The sequence below is a fragment of the Cibotium barometz genome, chromosome 29 (genome assembly GCF_041138505.1).
Source record: "Cibotium barometz isolate CiBa-2024 chromosome 29, ASM4113850v1, whole genome shotgun sequence".
Taxonomy (NCBI): Eukaryota; Viridiplantae; Streptophyta; class Polypodiopsida; order Cyatheales; family Cibotiaceae; genus Cibotium; species Cibotium barometz.
Genome location: NC_141074.1, coordinates 48,723,286 through 48,740,475, shown reverse-complemented (window position 1 = coordinate 48,740,475; position 17,190 = coordinate 48,723,286). Strand labels below are relative to the sequence as shown.

General features: G+C 41.0%; 1 protein-coding gene across 1 annotated transcript; it reads left to right on the top strand.

Moving 5' to 3' along the window:
• Nucleotides 1-16,363: 16,363 nt before the first annotated feature.
• On the top strand, nt 16,364-16,881 carry LOC147622289 (chlorophyll a-b binding protein 7, chloroplastic-like). Its single transcript, XM_086823573.1, has 2 exons — nt 16,364-16,573; nt 16,666-16,881. The coding sequence occupies exons 1-2, from the start codon at nt 16,364-16,366 to the stop codon at nt 16,879-16,881; spliced, it is 426 nt and encodes a 141-aa protein (XP_086679699.1).
• The last annotated feature ends 309 nt before the right edge of the window (nt 16,882-17,190 follow it).

Sequence of the window (17,190 nt, the reverse complement as noted above, 5' to 3'; positions counted from 1 at the left end):
AACATGGATAAAATGACAAAGAAGGATCTTGTGGTTTATTCTTAACCATGATCCCTTGATTATCTCTACCCTTACACCCAATTCACTTTTTGCTGATTCAAGCTTACCTAGTTGCTTTAAACATCTAATACAAGGTCTAACTATTTTGGTGTCAATATAGTCAATGATGTCTAGGTGCAATTACAACCCAAAGATTAATGGCCACTTTAAATAAGAACATGAGCATACATAGAAGGTTCCAAACTTGCAGTCCAATGTTGCATGAATCAGCTACTCTTTCCTAATAAATCATGCTTTCTACCAAAAGGAAAAGCCTCTTTAAAAAGTTAAGGCTATGCAAAAGTGGCCTCTTCTCGACTCTTTCTATTAAGATGTGTAACTCGATGGTCTCCCTTTGACTATAGCTAAAAAAATTCAATTTTTTCTTTTGGGATCGAGAATATTATGCACCTCATCATGTAGATGAAAGTTTGTAAATGAGTTGTTTTTCTTTTGTAATGCTATAAAAGTACTAGAAATGAACCATCCTTTATGTTAACCCTCAGTGTCGATATCATCCATTGGCAACAACCATCACTTCATTTGGCCGTTCACATTAAAAATGCTAATATTGTATATTTTATGTATGCGATCCCTGCTTGTCTATGAAAGGCATGCCATGTGATTAATTATGGAGATTGCATGCTTAGATTAAGTTCTTTCTTAAGCCTAGGCGGCCTTGGAAAGCCATGGACCTATATTTTAAGTATGACCAGCCAAGGTGTGAAGGTTGCGGGCCAAGATAAGGGTCAATTTGTATTCTTACCATTCATTCTCTTATGCAACTAATAGAGTGATCTTCTTCTCTACTCTCTTTCTCTTTTGTGTATCTTTCTTGCCTAATTCAATTAGAGCTATTATACACTCATTGTGTATGTGTGAGTTTATGTGTATAAGAGAGAGAGAGAGAGAGAGATGGAGTGAAAGGAGGGTCGAGATATATGTTATGTGCACATTATATGTGCATATAATAGGAGGCTAACCCACCCTAGGCATGTGAACATGGGAGCATGGGAGCATGCTCTAGTGGGGCAAGGGTTAGGTCTAACCTTGGGTTGAGGTTAGGGTCAGGCAACCAAGGGTCACACATGGAAATGGAGAGCCAAGAGTCACTTGAGGGCCCTCCTATATAATAGGGACATGGGGCACTCTCAAGGGATGTTCTCTTGTATAGAGCATTGTGTCTACTCTCTTGCCATTTTAAGCTAGAACTATGTGCTACTGGAGTGAAGTCATATCTCTTGGTGGTATGGGACACTACGGTAAGATATGTGATACTTTATTATATTTATGTGTGCACCCTTGCGCTTGGGGGTGGTCGGGTGGATGAGTATATGCTTGGTTCATGCATGTTTATGCATGGTTATTAGTTAGAGAGATCTTTAGGGTTTTAACAGTGGTATCAGAGCGGTCTCTAGTTAATTTTTGATGTTTTTCTCCTCTTATTTTTCTCTCATTATTCTAAATTTTGAGCATTTTTAAAGTAAAATTTAACATTTAAAATGTTATTTTTTGGTTTCTTTTGGTGGTATATGTGTTGGGAATGTCAATATGGCGGTTGGGAACGTGGTTCTTCTCAACTTGGATGGACGTATTGACCTATAAATAGGTGGTGTTGGCCTCTCATTTCTCATTTAGTCTTGTACATATTTTTCTCCCTCACTTATGAGAATTCTAGTGTCTCTTGCTTGGGACAGTTTTGCTTCAGTATATTCAACATAGATTGCTTCAGTATATTCAACATAGATTGCTCCATACCTCTCTCTCTCTCTCTCTTGCACTCTCTATTCAGCACATTCTAGTGCCACTTTGCTTCTGCTCTGTGCACTCTTTCAGAGGGGTCACATCTCATTCTAGTGCACCCATGAAACATCCCTTTCCTAGAGTGAGTGTGCTACCAACTCCTGTTATGAGACCGGCTCTACCTAATGCCCACATGACTACAACACCTATTAGGGTGCCAGTAGGACGCATACCTTATGTAGCACTTCTACTCCCACCAGGGTTTAGACCAATGCATCCTCATGTAGTGCCACATGTTGCACCTCCACCTACTATCATTGCTCCTGTTATGCCAGCACCAACTCTACCGACATACCTAGTTGCTTTTGCACAGGCCTTGGGAAGAGCAGTATAGCAGCAAGAGCATTGTGCCTATTTTGAGAGATGGTGGTCGTAATAGCCATGGAAAGGTTTCCCATATAGCCAAGATAACTCATAAATTCATTGGAGATGGTGATCTTAGGAGACATTTGGAAGTATTTGATCAAGTGTGTGAGGCCCTAGGAGAACAAAATGAGGTTTCCAAGACCAATGCCTTTAGTAGATAGTAAGGCTGGGGATTGGTATAGACCTCTTAGGGTCAAGGAATGCTTGACCTTCACACTCTTAGGAGATTTTTCTTGAAGCAATTTGTGTGTGAAGGAGTCTTATGGGGTGTAGCTTCATAGCTACACAAAGCTAAGAGGGAAGAAGATGATTTGGTTAGAGATTTCATTAGCCCCTCAAGCATTTGAACTCTCGTTGACTTACGCATGAACACTATTTGAATATTCAATTGCTGGATAGATTCATCCATGGGCTTAACCATGAAGCAATCTATAATGTCTTAGTCATTAGAGGGATCACTAGATAGGATGAAGTCAACAAATTCCATCCAATTAGAAGATAATCTGATTGTTCAAAGGAGCTAAAGAATCGGATTCTAAATCTATTACTTCCAGAGTCACGTGAAAAATTATTTATACAGTTAAACCCCTTGTTAAAGGCAAAACTTTAACGGAGATTTTAACAAATTTTTGAAAGCACTCCAAGAGTGAATAAAGGCCAATAGAGCCCCAAAAAACATACATATGTACCCAAGGAGAGAGCTTCAATGGTGCTGAATCTGTTGACACAAGGACATTTGACCAGTGAGTGTCCAGTCCTAAGGGCACGCTATAATGGTAATTGTACTTTTTGTGGACGTTATGGTCATGAGGCTTCATAGTGCCACACGCATTTGCAAACCCTTGCTAATGCTTCTAGGCCTCAACAATTGGATTTATTGGCCCCATCACAGCCATAAGCCATAATGCCTACGGTAACATCTCAACCCAATGTTGATCAAATGACACAACAACCTATTGCAAGGGGATTTACAATGCACAAAATGTGTCGTTACCTCCAGCAATTTAGGGACCTCAACCACCACCCTTGAGGATCACACCATTGAATCAAATAGGTTTCGAGGAACCTTTTGAGTGTTCAAAATACGAGGTTGACTTGAAAAGTGCCTCACATGTCGCTGACTCCTCTGCAATGCTTTATCCGAACTACTATGTAGTCGATGCAAGAGGTGGAGTCAAACCAAGATACTAGCTAGCCACAGTAGGAAGAGGTCGAGATATCAACTCTATGCTCAAGAGAATGACTCTTCAATGCTATCATTGTCAAGGACCACACCGAATCTCTGAGTGTCCCATTAGAAACCAACCAGTCACCCAAGTTGCATCTTCTAGCATGCCACCTACAACCTATAATCATTGTGGCATAGATCATTAGATCATTAGATCAAAGATTTTCCAATGAAAGTGGTGGTTGTAAATCAGCAAAATGGTCCTACCATCACACCTCTCCACATGATTGGAGTGGGTGGGAAAACTCAGAGATCAATTTTGAGAAATCCTAGCCCGTCTATGAATGAAATAATGAGGCTCATGCTAAAAACACACCTATTGTGGAAAAGAAAGTAGAAAACCAAGCTACTTGAGTTGGTGGGATCCAAAAAGAAGAGGGGCCATAGAAGAAAGAAACCTATAAAAGGGTAAAAAATGAAGAAAACAAAACGAGTGAACTTGAGAACACTTGACGAACTAGTCTACATGAATGATATTGATGAGGATTTTGATTCAGTGGACACACATGCTGGTTCTAAGAAAACTAGAGACACTCAAACAAAAACTAAGGAGACCAAAAAGGAAGGGATTCAAGCCCCCAAGAAACCAAAAAAAGAGAAACTTGGTGCATATCCTAACTATGTAAAAGAATTAGAACACCTTCATGAGCTGAGGGATATGGTCACACATACTCAGAAGCAGTTAGAACCAAGTCCAAAACAAGTAAACATCTCTGACATTGTGCATCCAAATAACCTAAAGCCGATAATAATCCACACTCAATATCCACACCCAATCCACAATTCCTTAGATATACATAGTATCATCCTTGAGGTTAGTGAGAACTCACCTATCCCAAGCATGGATTCTCAACTCTTTAAGAGAATTTTCGAGTATGAGAACCTTGAACCCATTCAAGAGGTGGAAATTCCAGTATCACTAGCACCCTCATATGATAGAGAGGTGATGGATATTCCCTCATGAACATCCCTAAATTGTTGGAGTTCATGGCTTCTCTGTAAGATTCCTCCCTCCAACTTTTGAGGTGTACAGGTGTATAGGTGTAAGAACCTCCCCTTATGGTTGTAATTCTTCCCCTCTTTGAAATAAAAGAAAGATTCTGTTTTACCCTTTTTGACCTGGAGAGAGAAAATGTCTAGAGAGAGGTAATCCAAAATTGAGATATTTTTGGATATAAAAATACTCCTTGTGTCTAAAATGGTTTCCCTTGAAACAGAAATTCAAAAAGGAACTTTCCAATGTGCATTTGGAATTAATTGAAAATAAGTTTAAAGGACCTTAGCTTAAGGATCTAGATTTTCAGAAATTTTTGGATTATGATCCAATTAAGGTTTCTATGGGCCAATAGGATCAATCCAAGTGTGGGGAGGAGATAAATCTAATTTATAAAAGAAAATTACCCAAAAATGAGTAAATGTCCACTTAAGATGAAGAGTTGACTGAGTACAAGGTTTATTAGTAAAAAACTATGAATATTACTAAAAAAATGAGATATTTTGGGTATAATGATTCAATTTTGACAACTTGGTAAGGAGAAGGAGGCTCTTCAAGGAGGCGCCTATTTCACATGTGTGGTGGAGTTTTAAACTCAAAAATATTGTGATATTTTTATCTCTCCTCTCTCCTGGATCAAACCAAATCAAAAGGGAGCCAAACTAGGTCCAAATCTTGTCCAAATTCAGCCAAACTGAACCTGGAAAATTCTAGAAACTAGTTGGACTTGGTTAGAGGCCTCCCTCACCTATAAATAGATCCTTAGCCCTTTGTAAAAAAATATGAGAACTATACCATGCCAGTATTATACTGAAATAATGATATTTTTTATTATCCTTAAAAAATCCTCTACAAATTGGAGAGATTGGAGTTTCTCCTCTCTCTTCAATCTTCCTTGGAGTCTTCATCAACATACCAAACCAATTGATTGGTTGGGGGCCTCTACATTGATTAAAGAATCAAGCAATCTAGGAGGTAAAGTGTGGTTTATGGTCTTTTTTTTAAAATCTCCAAATGTTCTCTCTTCTCAACCGCTCTCAAGATTGAGAAGCATTCAATTGAATGGCTTTTGAATACAATTGAAGTTCTTTAATGAATTGTAGTGATAAAACACATAAATTTCCATTTATGCTTAAATTAAAGCATAAATTAAATTTCTATTTATGCTTAAATTAAATGTTTTTTTTAAAGCAAGTCTCTCTCTCCCCCAAAGAATGGTTATTCCTATGACCTATTCTATATTCAAATGAAGCTTCTCATGAAGCAATTCTGTAATCTAAAAGTAATTTCTATGCTTGTCAAATATAGGCCAAATAAGTGGCTTTTTAATGCTTTTATGTTATTTAATTCATAGAAAAATTAGGAATCAAGTCCATAATTGGATATTGATCCAATTAATGGTTATTCTATTATATAATATTACTAAACTTTATGTTTTCAAAATTATTAAGAATTATCAGTAATAGCAGCGAAGCTATGGTAAAATTTTTGAAAAATTAACACATAAATCATTTTCATTCATAATATGAAAAGAGGACTTCCTACCATATTCTAGGATTAATCATCCTAGATTAATTGAATGATTCTCATTATAATCATGGAAAAATTGATTTTTATGTTTATGCATAAATAGTTATTTAGGAAAACGAGAAATTTCTAGTAATTCATTTTTATGTTAAAAGAGTAATCCCCATGACAATGGAAATCCATGTATTCCAATGAAGTAAGAGAAAAATTGGGATGCTAAAATAATGTATATTTTATTTAAAAATTAAAGAAGGATTTTAGTTAAATTTATCTTTTTGCATAGATAAATTTAAATGGTAAAAGAGGAATTCCTATGACATTTGGAATTCCATCATTTAGATTGGAAAAGAGAAATTACTAGCATGTTGAAATTAATGAGTATTTTATTTAAATTCAAAGATTAATTTTAAATAATTATCTATGAGAAATATTTAAATGGTAAAAGAGGAATTTCTATGACATTTGAAATTCCATCATTTAGATGGGAAAAGAGAAATTCCTAGCATATTGAATTAATGGGTATTTTATTATGAGAAATATTGATTGATAAAAGAGAAATTTCCATGACATTGGAATGCAAATAATTAAATGCAAAAAGAGGAATTCCCATGGTATTTGAGATCCAAGAAATTAAATGGAAAGAAGAGAAATTTTTAATATAATTTAATTTATGATTATTTATGTGATCAGTGACACTATGGTTTCATTAAATGATTGTTTTAAAGATAGCTGAATCTGTGAAAAAGGCAATTTCATATTGGGTGTGTAAGTGGTGTGACTGGCGTTAAATTTGCATGAATATCCGGCTATGGGGCCTAGGAACTCTTTTCCCTAGTACCCGGGACAAAACCTAACCAAATTCCTAATTGGATCCCATCACTACAGTGGTTGGGCAGTTGGCTAACCCATGGGACTGGATGGGGTTTAGGCTGGATTGATGGATCCGTAAAATGAGACTCAATTCTGTTATATTACGATAGATGAAGTAAATCCTGGATAGTAATTGTTCTATGGAAAAAGAATCAACGGTTGTGCCTCTCGATGGGGAAAAAAGCATTGGTTTCTATGATCCAAGTGCAAGTTTTTTCCTTGATCTAACCAAGTGACTCACAGGTTCGGTCGGATCAGTTTGGTCAGTAATGACCCTGACTACGTCAGAGTACAAATATCGTGGAGGAATCGTCCGTGCTTCTCGATGGGAAAAAAAGCATTGGTTTCTATGATCCAAGTGCAAGTTTCTTCCTTGATCTAACCAAGTGACTCACAGGTTCGGTCGGATCAGTTTGGTCAGTAATGACCCTGACTACGTCAGAGTACAAATATTGTGGAGGAATCGTCCGTGCTTTCCGGTAGGGGAAAGTTTTTCCGGGTTTGGTTTTTTGAAGAACCAAGGTTTTAGTCTCTTGTCTGGATATCCGTGGGCGAGCCCCTGAGTGCGGGATCTTGCCCCGTGCAAGAAGTGCTACTTCCGTTGCTAGCACCCCCGAATCCGTTGCGCGGAGGGGGCAGGGATCTTTTAGCTTCTCAAACAAATACCATAATGACTACGCGCTTCTGTGGAGATCCCAAACATTTTAGAGCATTGAAAGCTCTTTTCAATAGAGACTCAACATAGGACTACCAGCATTTGTGTAGAGATCCACAAGACTCAACTCTACTATGGAATTTCACTGACTCAAGTCATATAAGATCCAAGAACCCAAGTAGAAGATGAGTATACTAAATCAATGATCAAAATTCCATTGAATAAATTGGGTCAATACTTTGAAGGTGATGAATCCAACATATTATTACTAGTCCACCAAGGGCATCATAGTAATGGAAGTCCTTGATGGTGGTACGGGAGTTAGTATGATCACCAAAAAATGTGGGGAAAAAATGGCCAAACCTAGGCTTGAAGTCTCATACATTCTAGTTAAAATGGCTGATGGTACTATTACCAAACCAATGGGGATGTTACGCAATCGTAAGATCAAGGTGTTGAAACATTGGGTGAGACATACGTTCATTGTGATAAAATTTTCCAAGGAACCCGATTCTTATGAAATGATGATAGGAAGACCATTTGTGTGTGAAGCTAAAATGGTCCATGATTGGTCCACAAACCATGTCTACTGTTGTGCTCAACATCTTAGTGATGGCGCGCCTAGCAGCTCAGTGGTGTGGCAGGGCGATCAGTCTGATCAGTCCGACCACCTTCCACATTGTGTGAGCACCACCTCGGTAGTGCATGTGTGAAGATGGTGGGCTGTACCCACCGGAGTAGAGCCGTTGCCAAGAACAAGAAGACCAAACTTAAAAGGATGGTTCAAGGCGAGAGAGAGAGAGAGAGAGAGAGAGAGAGAGAGAGAGAGAGAGAGCACCAAGTGAAGATTATAGAAAGGTGTGTCTTCAGTCTTGTGTTGAGTAGTTGCTCAGTTGTGAACTTGTATTGGTTTTGGAAGTAATGCAAGAGCAATGTTTCTTTTCTCTTCATCTCTGTGAAATTACTACAATGTGTTTGATAGGAATGTAGTAATGTTGTCTTAAGAAACATGATGTGTTCTTGAAAAGGAGAGAGAGTGAGTGTGTAATGTGGTGGTGTGAGAGTAGAGCATGTGTGCAAGAAGTTCCAAGGCCGAGTGGTATTCTGAGTGTCCCTGGAAAGACCCTTATCTCCCTACGATGCAATACAGGCGAATAGAGGTTATGCCTAGCTCCAATGGAATGCAAGCACTCCTTTCGCGCTAGGGACTCAACCCGGTTAGGTGCACGAAAGCTTATCCTCTAAAGGAGAGATGCCTATGGCTACCATCACAAGACACTAGATTAAGCACACACACAAGCTCAACTTGTCCTCATTCCTACACACCCATTCATTCACGAATACAAGCAAGAGGAACACAATCACTATGCATGCAAGCAAAGAGAAAGACCTCACTCCACTCCTATCTTCCTACAAGCATGCACACACTCAAGCATCAAGCTTCCATGAAAGCTTCAAATCAGCCCACATACACAAACACAAAATACTAAAAGCATGCAAAGAGTAAAATGATTAGAGAAGAGGATGAGAAAGACTCATGACATTGCTATTGATTCAATGAAGAGATTTATCTCATACAAAGATGTAAATGGGGTGAGAGAAGAGTCTTCACCTCTATGGAGAAGAGGGAGAGTAGTTCTCTGAAAGGAGCTCTTACATGAACTTAGCCCAAAGTGTATGTGAGCTCTCAAATGAGCCACTATTTATACTAAAACTCCTAAAACTCCCAAAACCTCCCATGTGGGATTATTCTCAAGCCCACCCCCACACTCACCTACAACTTGGAACTCTCTACAAGAGCCCTAAATAAGAATGTCAAGTCTCTTGTTTTCCTACTTCCATCTTAATGCTTTCTTCAGCTTTTCATTCACAATCCTCTGTCCATTCAAATACAACAAGGAGTGCATACAATGGCCATGCTATTTCAGCGTACATGTAGATAAATCTACGATAGTAGCCGCAATGACCCATGGAAACTTGTACCCCTTTTGCATTGTAAGGTCTAGGTAGCTCAACAATAACAGCTATCTTTTCCGCATCCGTGGATATACCATTCCTAGACACAATGTGGCCTAGAATCTTCCCTTGCCTAACCATAAACTTGCATTTATCAGGGTTAAGGCATATGCGATACACTCTGCATTTCTCAAAGATTTTTTTGAGATGCTCTATGTGTTCTTCTCTGTCGATGGAATGCACACACAAGTCATCCATGAATATTTCAAGAAATAATCATAGGTATTCTTTGAACACATGGCTCATCAACCTCTGAAAGGTGGCTGGAGCGTTAGTCAAACCAAAAGGCATGACTCTATATGCAAACACTCCCCATTCTGTAGCAAATGTGGTTTTGTGTTGATCCTTGGGATCAATAGATACCTGGTTGTAGCCCGAAAATCCATCAAGAAAACTGTATGCCTTCTTACCAGCTACCCTCTCCAATACATGATCAGTGAGAGTGAAAGCGGATAGTGGTCCCGGACAGTAGCAGCATTTACTTTCTTTAGATTGACACATACTCATAGTTTTCCATTCTTGTTAGGTACTACCACAATCGGTGAAACCCATTCTGTATGTTCAATCTCATAAATAAATTCAGCCCCACCGCTAACAGCTTGTCAATCTCTTCTTTGATCTTTTTGGCAAAATTATCGTTATACGTATAAGGACGCTGCTTGGACGGCTTGGCATCTTCTCGCATGGGAATTGTATGCTGGAAGATCTTTGGATCTACCCCCTTAAGGTCTTTGTAACTCCAAGCAAATATATCTCGATACTCTCTTAGAGTAGAGATTAGCAATTCTTCCTCCGCTTGGGTTAAGTCTGTGGGGGCAATCCACATGTTACGTGGCTCTTCGCTTGGTTCTGCCAGGTCTATTTTCTTGGCGTCCTCAGGGCCATCATAAGAAACTTCTAGTTCCTCAGGTTTCTGTCGAATAGGTTGTTGTTGCAAGACTATTTTCCGATCTTGTATGGTGAATTTCTTGAAGTTTGAGGGGATATTTGTGGTATCCTCTTTTTCCTTTGAGTCATCACTCATGGAAGACCATGCTGCTTTTAGCATTCTCTTCCGTTCTTGCACTAGAGCTTTACGCTCCACTCTCGTCATGGTGCTTTGTTCAGTCTTGATGACTGAATGCACTGAAGCCTCAGATTTTAGCCTCGGTTTCCGTTTCCTCTTCTTCTTTGGGTTGTCACTCTCCTTCTCATTTAGCTTTTGCACTAATTGAAAGCCGTATCTCCATTTCATCTCGTCTTTGATGCAATCATCAGCTCCCAAGTAGTACAAGTCCTCGTTCTTCCCTACAAAGGTTGGAGGTGGAATAAAGTCCTCTTTATCCACATCTTCTCTTTCTTTTTGTTGTTGTTGTCTCTTTTCCTTGACTTCCTATTTGCGAAACTTCTGGTGACTCTTGCAAAACTTACGTTTCGGTTTGTCATTAGGAATACTTAGCAAGACCTCTCTGCCCTTTAACAACAATCTTATCTTCTCTAACTGTGATTCAGGGACTATGGCATCGTCATCAGAATCCTTCTCATCAGAGGATTCTAAGCATCTATCCTCATCTCCTTCGTCAGCTGAGCTGTACTCAAGAGGGGATACTTCCTCTACAGATACCATATCTCCTAGCAATAATGATTTGTTTGCTTCATACCTAGGGGCTTCTTGAGGTTCCTCTGCATAGATCGATCTTAGCATTCTTACGGGAATAATGTCATACCCATCTGGATCACAGAACTGTGTTTGCCTTGGCAATGCACAAGTGTCTATGGTAGCTAAAACATGGTTCCATTCTAAGGGATCTATCAAGTTCTCAGAAAAAGGTATAGGGATATACGCCTCATCCGTCACACTTCTGTCTATGGTAACATTTCCAGTTTGTAAGTCTCGACAAGATGCTCCACAGATCCATAGATCAGCTCTTCCTTCAGACATAGTTGCTCCCGATGCTTCTGAAGAAGCGGAATCAAACTCATCCACAGGAGAGTGCGTCACATCTCGATAAGCATGGGTTTTCAGATTCACCCTCGTGGTTACATTCTCATGTCTGAGGTACAAGTAATTGTAACCCCAGTCTTGAATCATTTTGAATTGGTGCATGAATGGCCTTCCTAGGATCACTTCATAATTTGTGTTCTTGCCAAAGTCTACAATAGCAAAGGTATGTCCGTACTCAATGCCACATGACTTGACTATAACATTCTCAAGCAATCCTATGGGACTCTCTAGATTTCCGTCTGCCAATTGCAAACTCATCCTTGTACTTCTAATTGTTGTAGGTTTTCCCCACATTTCCCATACAGTTTTTGTTGCTATAATCAGCCCTGCTCCGCTATCTAGAATAGCTATAGATTCAATCTTGTTGATCTCCACAGGAAGCGTAGTATTTCCTTCGTCGTCTTCACAATGCTTGCCAACTTTGTTCACAGGCACCGGAATTGTTTGCTTAAGCATCAGCTTAGAAGCCTTTGCCTTCAACAACTCCTTAACCTGGATGTTCTGGTTCCACAATCCTTGCTCAGTTAATTGTGTAGCCACTTCTCCCCACAATCTTGGCCTAAGCTTTAAGAACTCTGCGAGTGGAATGGTACATGTAACTGGTGCCGACATTAAAGCTTGCAAACTCCCTATGTCTCGTTCCTGATGAGGTTGTCGTGTCATTTATGGTACTCGCATGATTTGGCTATGTGCTTCGTACAGTCCTAAATATGAGGGCAGTGTCTTGCATGTGAGCTTGTTGCTCCGAGCTGAGACAACAGTCTGAGCATCATCTGGTAGAGATAAAGCATCTAATTTTTGAACCCTTTGATTCGAGAATTCTACTATAGAGAACGGTGGTGACTTGTCAGAAGATGCTAGATCCTCAACTTGTTTTTGCACCGCTTCCCACATATCCCTTGCTACTGCTTCCTCTATTTCAGGAATTTCATCTCCAAAATCCGCGGTAGTCAATGGTTTTGACTCGTCTGCATTGGTATGAGGTAAATCATCTCCTTCAGGCATTTCTGGGAAATGTAGAGATACAACTTCACTTCCCTTTTCCATGCTTGGCGTGGCTTCTGGTATCGTCTCTAAGTTAGGCTTCAGAGAAGCAGCAGGTCCTCTTGCTTACATAGGTGGTGGGCCGTCTATTAGAGTCTGAGTATCCCTAATCAACTGCTTATGGATAGCCAAGTTGATTGTCTCTCACGAGGGTTGGGATATTCTTGCAGCTTCTTAGGCAGCTCGGTCAGAGCTGTGATCCTACTATTATACGCTTGAAGTGCTGCATCTAAAGGCTCGTACACCTTGTCCACAAGGACTGATCCTCCTAAGCTTTCCTCAGACTCGGATGCTTTTCCCTTTTGCTCATTTTGAGTTTTCTCTCCTATTTGTTTCGTTTTCAACATTCCTTCTAGCTCTTTTGGGATAGAATTTCCTCCATCAGAGCTCTTCTGCTCCTTCGACTTCTTACTCCCCTTGCTGTGTGGTTTACGTCGAGTTGATTTCTTTCTCTCTTTTCCATCTTTGGATAGAGCCTTAATCTCAGAGGGTTTCTCAACAACCTCTTTGACATTCTTTTGCGCTTGGGCTCTAGTCACTACTCTTAGCGACACTAGTTCGTTCTCCTCCTCAGATGTCGTGGGTGATGGAATCACTTCAACATAGTTGAGGGACGCTTTAGCTTTTTGTGCTGCCAGATCCGCAGGCTTCAACAAGCAATCCTTTGGTAGATGGTCAATGCTACACCCTTGGCAAAACCTCTCTATAGGTGGAAACGTAGATGTTGTGCCTATGTTAGCTAAGAGGGGTCGCTTCTTGTTTGGACATTCTCTTGCCCAATGTGGTCCACCACATTCGTAGCATGGTCCTATTTGTTGTGTGGGGTATAGTCTCTTTGTAGGATATGGTCCTGGATAACCTTGAGTCTTGGTTGGCTGAGATCCTATAAGCATCAAAGAGCTTGGGTCTCCATTAAAGTCATAAGCTAGGCTTGGTCCGGTTGGGTTCTCAAAGTAGGGTTTGACAAGAGGATGCTCCACTTCGATGTAGTATGGTTGAGAGCTAACCATCTCCATTCCTAATTCAGGATTCTCATATTCCACATATCTAAAGGAAGCTGTGCCAGGTGGAGGAGGTTGAGCTCCTAGCACCGACCGTGCTGCTTGCTCTTGAGCAACTAAGGTTCTCTCATGGTTCACAACTTGCTGCCTAGGTGCAGAGTTGGCTGCTTGTTCCCTTTGTATCCTTGCAATGTGATTGCAGTCCGAAGTCACATGTGTGTAGTTCCATTTACAACGCTGGCACCACTTCTTTGTTGGTTGATTGCCAACCAATGGTGAGAAGGTTGGGCACTGCTCTGTTTTATGGCTACCTCCACATCCTCCACCCCACAGACGTAGGGGCCTATAGGTACAGTATGCATGTATGATGGTTGGGGTCGGTAGGAAGGTCTGTAGTATTGCCCCATCTTTTTCAATACTATCTCGACAATCTGATCTGGATTAACTAATGGCACACTAGAGTCAGAGCCCTTCCCAGAGCTACGTTTATCGTCCGGATGACTATCTTGGTTTCCCATGCTAGTCATGTCAAAGTTGTCATCGTAATCCATGGCATCCATGCAACACTCATTGAAGATGACATGCTTCTTTGCGTACAAGTGAGCGTGAAGCGTCTTGTTTCGTAAGCCTTCCAGGAAGATAGAAATTAATCTTCCTTGGCTTGGCTTCTCATCGTCAGGGCATCGACTGATGTACTGCTTTAGCCTATTTACACAATCTCCCACAGATTCTTGATCTTTTTGTTTAAAAGCGTAAATTTGAGCTACCGCATTGCGCTTAATTCCCATTTTTGAAAACGCAACTATAAAGCTCTTTTCCAGCCCATCGAAAGATCGCTTTGCCTCAGGCTCTAAAGTCTGAAACCATGATAAAGACTTACTCTCTAGTGTCAAGCCAAATCCTTCGATTTGCGTATGCGTATCCGTGACTTGCTCTGCATGTATAGCTTGCTTAAAAGCTGCTATATGGTCATATGGGTCACCGGATCCGTCATCATACTTCTTGACAAGCTTTTGCAGTGCAGATGGTCTCACTTTTCTAGAATATTCATCGTCATGTCTCCTATATGAGTCTCGGCCTCTAACTCTAGGCTCTTCAAATGTCAGTTCTCTTGGTCTATGGGGTTCTCTTGGAGGTACATATCCACTTGCTCGTGGTCTTTCTTCTCCCCTAGATTCTCTAATAGCCCCGGGTCTCCTCGTAGGATCAATCATTGGAAAGACTGGTCCTCTAGCAATTGTTTGCATGGAAGGTGCTGGTCGAGCCACACTTGGGGTTCTAGCCCATGGTGGTGCTAGTGTTTCTCCTCGAAAGGCAGATTCATCTGGACGTGCCGTGTCTAAGGTAGACACCTCAGTGAAAAGGGGCCTTCCTTTCCATGTAAATTCCCTAACCTCTGGCCATTCAAGGGTTCTAAAGTCGTTCCCCCATCTATCATGAACACGCTTAGTGAAACCATCTAGATGCTCTACAATTATTGTATGCATGACTGGAAGCTCTAAGCTCGGATGCTTAGTGGTTGTATAGTAGGTTTCTACCACATCCCTATACACCTCTTTAATTGGGTCGTCTTGATAGATTTTAACTACTGGAATTTCTTTTACTGTGTCCCATGGGTTTTTCTTGGTCTCTTTTTCTTTTCCCGTTCTTTCTCTATCCTCCCAATTCCTGTCAAAAAATAATTCTTCAAGTAAAGAAATGGGCATACCAGGTCTGCGCGATGTTCCTGGCACATTTGGGTCCGATGGAAGCTCCTCCTTCTGCTTTGCTTGTGCGCTAGGTTGAAGTACACCCAAAGCATCCACTTGTTCAGGATTTTTGGTGACCTCGTAGCGTACTCAATTTCTACCCATGTACATATCGTCTTGGTACTTTACCCATGGTGTTGGTTCAAACGCAGAATGAATGTCTGCAATTTTAACAACAAACCGGCTCATTGGATCTTTGTAGATCTCACCACCATGCGCGTTTGTATACAAGAAATGGAGTCTCATGTCAATCAACTCCCCATCTGGGATTTCAAATGGATTAGCAGAATCTGCCATACCAATGGGTGTGGATGGTCTATTCATGCCAAATGACTCGTTTACGTCCATTGAAATATCACTCGCGGTTCTTGAGAGGCTCTCTGTTTGAGACTCCGAAGATGTCTCGAGAATGCTCTCCAAGTTGCCAACAACCGATTGAGTGCCGCTCCCTTGAGTGGTTACCCTAGATGGTGCACTAGTGTTACGTCCCCCTAGTATTGTTCCCGAGCGTAGATGCATACGCTATTTTTAGCACGTTGCAGTGTCCAGTTTTTTGTGTTTTTTTTAATTTAATATATATATATATATATTTTAAAACCCTACCTAACCACTAAATGCAACTAACATGAATATGTGTGTAAATATATATTTTATTTTATATTTTTTTAATAATTACACAAAATATGAATTACGCTAAAAATACTAATTATGCAGATTACACTAATTATGCAAAAAATTATAGAAATTTAAAAAAAATATAGAATATGCAGAAAATGTGGACTCCAAAGAAAACACATAATTTATAGATTTTTTTTAATTATTTTTATTTTTTATTTTATTTTTAGTTTTTTAATGCAAAAAACGTGAAAATTACCTAGTATGCAGAAATTGTTGATTTTGAAAAATTAAAGATTAACAAAAAACAAAAAAATAAAAAATAAAAAATAAAACACTAACCTTATCGCCTGGCACCATATCGCTTCCGAATCATCCGGCACCTTATCGCTTCCCGCACTCTCTGCTGCCCGCCAGCGCCGCCCTCTCCTCCGATGCCTTTAGTGGCCAGCTGCTGTCCAAGCGTGCAGATGATGGCGACGTTCCCGGGCGAGTTCCCGGGCGACTACGGCTGGGACACTGCAGGTCTGTCTGCCCGGTCCCGTGGCCTTCGCCGGGGGCCGGGCCTTGAAAGTTATCCGCCCTGCCGGTGGTGGCGGTGCTGGGCGCGCTGGGCTGTGTCACCTCGGGGCTGCTGGCCGGGGGCGGTGTGGGGTTCGGCGAGGCCGTGTGGTTCAAGGCCGGTTCTCAGATTTTCTTAGACGGCGGCCTGGACTACCTAGGCAACCCCAGCCTTGTCCACGCTCAGAGTATCCTCGCCATTTGGGCCTGCCAGGTCGTCCTCATGGGCGCCGTGGAGGGCTACCGAGTTGCTGGCAGGCCCCTTGGGGAGGTGACCGATCCTATCTACCCTGGCAGAAGCTTCGACCCGTTGGGCCTGGCTGACGATCCCGAGGCCTTCGCCGAGCTGAAAGTAAAGGAGATCAAGGATGGCCGCCTCGCCACCAACTTCGCCCGCTCTACCTTGGCCAATAAACTCGTTGCCTGCTAGCGCTTCCCTGCAATAGCTTAGAGTCTAATTATCCTACTCCTAATGATGTTTAGAATGTAATGGTTGCCAAGGGTCCTCAACCAACCGTAGGTCGTATCCCCGGCAGCGGCGCCAATGGAAAGACCCTTATCTCCCTACGATGCAATACAGGTGAATAGAGGTTATGCCTAGCTCCAATGGAATGCAAGCACTCCTTTCGCGCTAGGGACTCAACCCGGATAGGTGCACGAAAGCTTATCCTCTAAAGGAGAGATGCCTATGGCTACCATCACAAGACACTAGATTAAGCACACACACAAGCTCAACTTG